Genomic DNA, 7,472 nt, shown 5'->3' with positions numbered 1-7,472 from the left:
GACTTTCTTGTAAAACTGTATGCAAGCAAATGAGTCACAAAGAGCAAAAAAAGTGTAGAAATACTGAACTGTAGCTGACGACTGTGTGATCATGCTCTCCGTAGCCAACGTGAGTAAGACCTTTAAACAGGTCAACATACACAAGGCTGCGGTGCCAGGCGGATTACCAGGACGTGTGCTCTGGGCATGTGCTGACCAACTGGAAGGTGTCTTCACTGACATTTTCAACATGTTCCTGACTGAGTCTGTAACACGAACTTGTTTCAAGCAGACCACCATAGTCCCTGTGCCCAAGAACACAAAGGCAACCTGCCGAAATGACTACAGACCCGTAGAACTCACGTCCGTAGCCATGAAGTGCTTTGAAAGGCTGGTAATGGCTCACATCAACACCATTATCCCAGAAAACATAGACCCACTCCAATTTGCATACCGCCCAAACAGATCCACAGATGATGCAATCTCTATTGTACTCCACACTGCACTTTCCCACCTGGACAAAAGGAACACTTATGTGTGAATGCTATTCATTGACTACAGCTCAACGTTCAACACCATAGTACCCTCAAAGCTCATCACTAAGCTAAGGATCCTGGGACTTAACACCTCCCTCTGATACTGGACTTCCTGACGGGACGCCCCCAGGTGGTGAGGGTAGGTAGCAACACATCTGCCACGCTGATTCTCAACACTGGAGCTCCACAGGGGTGCGTGCTCAGCACCCTCCTGTACTCCCTGTTCACCCACGACTGCATGGCCAGGCACTCCAACACCATCATTAAGTTTGCAGACGACACAATAGTGGTAGTGGCCTGATCACAGACAACGACGAGACAGCCTGTAGGGAGGAGGTCAGAGACCTGGCCGTGGGGTGCCAGAATAACAACCTATCCCTCAACGTAACCAAGACTAAGGAGATGATTGTGGACTACAGGAAAAGGAGGACCGAGCACGCCCCCATTCTCATCAACGGGGCTGCAGTGGAGCAGGTTGAGTTCCTCGGTGTCCACATCAACAACAAACTAGAATGGTCCAAACACACCAAGACAGTCGTGAAGAGGGCACGACAAAGCCTATTCCCCTTCAGGAAGCTAAAAAGATTGGGTCCTGAGATCCTCAAAAGGTTCTACAGCTGCAACATCGAGACCGTTGCATCACTGCCTGGTACGGCAATTGCTCGGCCTCTGACCTTAAGGCACTACAGAGGGTAGTGCGTATGGCCCAGTACATCACTGTGGCTAAGCTGCCTGCCATCCAGGACCTCTACACCAGGCAGTGTCAGAGGAAGGCTCTAAAAATGGTCAAAGACCCCAGTCACCCCAATCATAGACTGTTCTCTCTACTACAGCATAGCAACCGGTACCAGAGTGCCAAGTCCAGGACAAAAATGCTTCTCCACAGTTTTCCCCCCAAGCCATAAGACTCCTGAACATCTAATCAAATGGCTACCCGGACTATTTGCATTTGCATTGCCCCTCCAACCCCTCTTTTTACGCTGCTGCTACTCTCTGTTTATCATATATGCATAGTCACTTTAACTATACATTCGTGTACATATTATCTCAATTGGGCCGACCAACCAGTGCTCCCGCACATTGGCTAACCGGGCTGTCTGCATTGTGTCCTGTCACACGCCACCCCTTCTTTTACGCTACTGCTACTCTCTGTTCATCATATTATGCATAGTCACTTTAACCATATCTACATGTACATACTACCTCAATCAGCCTGACTAACTGGTGTCTGTATGTAGCCTCGCTACTGTATATAGCCTGTCTATTTACTGTTGTTTTATGTCTTTACTTACCTGTTGTTCACCTAACACCTTTTTTGCACTATTGGTTAGAGCCTGTAAGTAAGCATTTCACTGTAAGGTCTGCACCTGTTGTATTCGCCACACGTGACAAATAAACTTTGATTTGATTTGGAGAAATAGGGGATATAATTGACCATTGTTTTGATTGGGTAACAGCTTGAGGGGAAAAGTAAATGAAGTATGAAAAAATACAATATTGGATACCCCATGTAGCATAAACCAACTACAACTGTCACCTGACCTAAACATGTATTATCAGGCAGTCTGTGCTTATAGTGTATTTAAGTGTGTCTGTCCATACAGTCTGTCTGTGGCCTTGGTCAGTAGTTCCCAAACTGTGGGGTGCAGGCGGAGCGTGGGGATCCAGCTTTCAACTTACTCTTGAAAGTTGTAATAGTAGAATGCACAAGGTGACATTTTGAAATTGGGTAGTGCATAATCCGTTTTCCTCGTCATGTCTGTCATTGCATACCTTAGAGAGCTATTTATAACTTGTCAGAAATGTCCAGGTCAACTAGCCCATGTCAGCTAAAGTGTTTTAGCGAGGTTTTTTTGCCCAGAGATTCTGTGTGAATGTTTGCGTCACTCAAATGTCACATGAATACACATTAGATATGGCAAAATCTATAGAATTGCAAGAAAATTAGCTTTAAAACTGCAACATTTTCTCTTCACCCCATGACAAAAGGGTTAAAATTGCAGGAAATAAGCTTTAAACCTGCTAAATATTCTCTCCGCCAACAAAAGAGGTGTGTGTCATGAACAGTGTGTGTCAAGAACAGTGCTTGTGCCCATAGAAATAGACGTGGCGAGAGCGTGTACAGGGCGGGGGTGAGGGGTGTTCCCCAATGCTGGAAGGGGGGCCTGAGTGAAAAGGTTATGTGCCTTCGTGTCTATTGTGCCATCGTGTTTCATGCCACTGTGGTTTCTTAAAATTTAGAGGAAGAGGCACAAACTGAAATTCAAGTGACATGCATACAGCCACAAGCTATGTGTAGTCGGAACATGTCTCAGCAGTTCAACATGAGGAAGTGTTTTTTCATATTATATCCTGACAAATGATATATTTACATGAAATAAACTTGAAATAATATCTGTCTTTCCTGAATGCTGCATCTTTGCAAGATTCACACACAGATGCAAATACATAAAAACCCAGTAAATGGACATGAAAAAACAATAATGAATCAAATGTTCTACTAACCGAGGGGGAAGGAGATCCGTGGAGGTTCCAACCCTAGTGAAGGGGTCAGGAGAAGCCCCAGTAGAGCAGAGAGACTCCAGGCCAGGCTCCCATATGCCATGATGGGGGTGCTCCTCTCAACAGGACCGGCTGGAATACCTGGATGGAGATTGAGGCGGAGGATGTGGAAGGATCGGTTATTGAAGAGGACTTCCTCATATGAGCACAGTGTGCGTGTTAAATGTGTGCGTGTCTGGCTGTGCTGGGAGCTTTGTTACACGCTTGTGAAAAAGGTGTCGCAATGCTGTGGCCTGCATCGTCTGACTTCCTCTCGTCATCACCATAACACGAAAAGAGTGCCTTTTGCGCCCCTTTGATATTTTAAGTAGAAATTGTGCACCAATATTGAATTTTAAAAGACTGTTACAATAAATAAAGTGCCCTGTTAATATTGACAATGTGTAGAATTCAATAAATCAGATTTTTAATATGAATAAAGACTTGCAACCTCTGATTTTAACCCACTTAACTCCAACATTTCTCCAAGTTATCACCATCATCGTAAAGCCATAGTTATTTTGTTGCTTTGACAGTCATTTCTGAATATTATTATTAATTTCCTGTGATTAGTGATTCATTTACCTCTGTCCCTCATTTTAAGGTTGACCCTGTTACATGAAACTAACTCTCAATGGAATATGGTAACACTATTCTGTTTTAAATATTTTTTTCAAAAGAAACTTTGAACATTTAACCTAGTCGATTTCCGTAGCCCCGTGGAAATCAAATTAGCATAATATCCCATAGGGTCCAACTGCGACTTCATCTCTCAGAGCAGTCATCCCTCGGATGCTGCTACCTACTGATATGTCATCTCTCAGTGCAGTGCACCTCACAGGAAAAGTAGGGGTGTCGAAAAGAGTGGGCGTTCCGAAATGAACCATAATAGTAGAAGTGGAGCTTTCGAAATGAGTCTTACATGCTGACCACACTGGCAGGAGCGTTGCAAAATAAATCATTCAAGCTGCCCACGTGCTTGGTTCTACTTTTGACACACTGCAAGTCCCACCTCTCCCATCTCCTCATTGGGTTTTGGGAGCATATACCCACGTGGGTGAATGAAAGAAGAACTGAGGTCCACACTTCAGTCCAGTTGGTGGTGGTAATGCACCTTAAAGTTGGTTGCCAACCGACATATAACACAAAGAAGAAGAAGTCTGAAGGAGGATATATTACTCGAAACTAACTAGGTTTCCCCTTTTATCTGTGGATTAGATGATTTGTGTGACTCAAAATGGGTCAAAATTCTACAAAGATCCAGAAAAAAGGACCTTGTGCATTTCAGGTAAAATAACAACCTAATGTTTATATCCCAGGACAGGTTAGCTAGCAACAACAAGCTAGCTAGCTAAATGTCCATGAATGTTTAATGTGTTTCGACTTGTCCACAAATTAATAGTTGGTTCAGAGTTCTATTGATATTTCAACCTGCTTGTCCTGATCGCGTCAGGTGTGGATGAACAAAATCAACATTTGTGCGATTGCCCAGTCTAGTCAGCATGTTAACACTAGAAGTGCTGGAATTCCATAACTACTAGAACCACCATGACTTGATATTTAAATTATTATTATTATTTAAAAAATGTAATAATAAATAATACATTGTAAAATGAATGCAGTTTTTATTTTAAGGTAGCTAACGTTAGCTAGCATTTACAAAAAAGTTAAAGTTACATACATGGCTACTGGTAGGTAACGTTCAAAGACACAGTGAAGACATTTTTTTTTTGCACAACAGAAATTCCTTACTGTCATCTCTGCAGACCTTGACTAACATTCGATAACCCAAATTACATCTTGAGAGGCACCTTTCAAAACCCCACTTCTCCTTATATGGTTCCTTTCGAAACGTCCACTTCTTTCGAAACCCCCAAATTTCCTGAGAGATGCACTGCACTGAGAGATGACATACCAGTAAGTGGAAGTATACTGTAGAGACGCTGAGGGATGACTGCTCTGAGAGATGATGTTGCAGCTGGACCATTCTCTTAAAATCTGTCAATTTCAGCTAGAGAACAGTTTTTTTCTGTTGCTTTGGATGTGTCTCAATCCACCGCAACTGCCGTTCACACTTCCGCAACTGCGGTGAAAGGTGACAGGTGACAGGTGAAAGGTGACAGGGCTAGAGCAGTGGTTGTCAGGCCATGAAACATCCGTCTTCACACAAGATCATCTGTAGTGTCCGAATTGTTTGGCCTACTACGACCCCTCTATGGAAAGATGAGATTCTCACGGTGGTGTTCTCCGCTTTGCTCTACGACCCCCACAGGCATCTTGGGACTCGTCTGAAGTCGGTACAGCCGATCTGCCACCATCTTTCTGTAGTTTGGGCTACATACCAATATAACCCCCATGTGGAACGGTGTGAGTCTCACGGACACATTTTGCTCCAGGACGCCCATAGGCCTCACAAGACTCATCTGAAAGTTCCCCGGTACCAGTTCAAAAATTAATAGAAGTACAGTATATACAGTGCATTTGGAAAGTATTCAGACCCCTTGACTTTTTTCACATTTTATGTTACAGCCTTATTCTAAAATGTATTAAATATATGTTTTTCCTCATCAATCTACACACAATACCCCATAAACTGTTTTTTAGAAATTGTAGCTAATTGATTCTAAACAAAAAACAGATACCTTATTTAAATAAGTATTCAAGATCCTTTGCTTTGAGACTCTAAATTTAACTAAGGTGCATCCTGTTTCCATTGACTATCCTTGATGTTTCTACAACCTGATTAGAGTCCCCCGTTGTAAAAAGCTATCGATTAGACATAATTTGGAAAGGTACACACCTGTCTATATAAGGTTCCACAGTTGACAGTGCATGTCAGAGCAAAAACCAACCCATGAGGTCGAAGGAATTGTCCATAGAGCTCCGAGACAGGATTTTGTGGAGGCACAGATCTGGGCAAGGGTACCAAAACATTTCTGCAGCATTGAAAGGTCCCCAAGAACACAGTAGCCTCCATCATTCTTAAGTTTGGAACCACCAACACTCTTCATAGAGCTGGCGTCCCGGCCAAAATGAGCAATCGGGGGAGAAGGGCCTTGGTCAGGGAGGTGACCAAGAACCCGATGCTCCCTCTGACAGCGCTCCAGAGTTCCTCTGTGGAAATGGGAGAACCTTCTAGAAGGACAACCATCTCTACAGCCCTCCATCAGTCAGGTCTTTATGGTAGAGTGGCCAGACGGAAGCCACTCCTCAGTAAAAAGGCACATGACAGCCTGCTTGGAGTTTGCGAAAAGGCACCTAAAGGACTCTCAGACCATGAGAAACAAATTGGTCTGATGAAACCAAGGTTGAACTCTTTGGCATGAATGCCAAGTGTCATGTCTGGGGGAAACCTGGCACCATCCCTACAGTGAGGCATTGTGGTGGCAGCATCATGCTGTGGGGATGTTTTTCAGTGGCAGGGCAAGAGACTAGTCAAGATTGAGGGAAAGATGACTAGTCTCATAGAGATCCTTGATGAAAACATCATCCAGAGTGCTCAGGACCTCAGTACTGAGTAAAGGGTCTGAAAACATCAAATAAGTTGTTTATTCTATTTTGGGATACTTCAAGGGGTCTTAAAATTGAAAATCAAATATCTAAAGGATCCTTGGTATGACCTTCTTTAAACAATTACATATATTAGCTTAGTAGGTCAGGATACTCTCAATTGGTGTATCTGTAGAACTTTGAGCACCTGGGGACCCATGCCAAATCTTTTCAGTCTCCTGAGGGGAAAAAGGTGTTGTCGTGCCCTCTTCATGACTGTCTTGGTGTGTTTGGACCATGATAGTTTGTTGGTGATGTGGACACCAAGGCACTTGAAACTCTCAACCCGCTCCACTATAGCCCAGTTGATGTTAATGGGGGTCTGTTCGGCCCGCCTTTTCCTCTGGTCCACGATCAGCTCCTTTGTCTTGCTCACATTGAGGGAGAGGTTGTTGACCTGGCACCACACTGCCAGTTCTCTGACCTCCCTATAGGCTGTAATTGTCAGTGATCAGGCCTACCACGGTTGTGTCGTCAGCAAACTTAATGATGGTGTTGGAGTAGTGTTTGGCCACACAGTCGTGGGTGAACAGGGGGTACAGAAGGGGACTAAGTACACACCCGAGGGGCCCCAGTATTGAGGATCAGCATGTCAGACGTGTTGTTGTCAAACCTTACGACCTGGGGGCGGCCCGTCAGGAAGTTCAGGATCCAGTTGGAGAGGGAGGTGTTTAGTCCCAGGGTCCTTAGCTTAGTGATGAGCTTTGAGGGCACTATGGTGTTGAACGCTGAGTTGTAGTCAATGAACAGCATTCTCACATAGGTGTTTCTTTTGTCCAGGTGTGAAAGGGCAGTGTGGAGTACAATAGAGATTGCATCATCTGTGGATCTGTTGGGGCAGTATCCGAAATGGAGTGGGTCTAGGGT

At 44.2% G+C, this 7,472-nt stretch overlaps 1 protein-coding gene across 2 annotated transcripts in view; it reads right to left on the bottom strand.

Moving 5' to 3' along the window:
• Positions 1-3,790, bottom strand: part of LOC112222840 (semaphorin-4D) — a 19,489-nt gene extending 15,699 nt beyond the window's left edge. The window contains exons 1-2 of one of the 2 annotated variants that reach the window (XM_024385663.2): positions 3,642-3,790; positions 3,021-3,158 (exon numbers count right to left, since the gene is read on the bottom strand). In XM_024385663.2, the coding sequence (XP_024241431.2) occupies positions 3,021-3,158; positions 3,642-3,654 (151 nt within the window). In that variant the 5' untranslated portion in view covers positions 3,655-3,790. The remainder of the gene's footprint in view (positions 1-3,020; positions 3,159-3,641) is intronic. The other variant, XM_024385664.2, reaches the window with a different exon arrangement.
• Positions 3,791-7,472: the final 3,682 nt, after the last annotated feature.

This window comes from Oncorhynchus tshawytscha, linkage group LG23 (genome assembly GCF_018296145.1).
Source record: "Oncorhynchus tshawytscha isolate Ot180627B linkage group LG23, Otsh_v2.0, whole genome shotgun sequence".
Classification (NCBI taxonomy): domain Eukaryota; kingdom Metazoa; phylum Chordata; class Actinopteri; order Salmoniformes; family Salmonidae; genus Oncorhynchus; species Oncorhynchus tshawytscha.
This window is presented reverse-complemented; position numbering and strand designations above follow the sequence as displayed.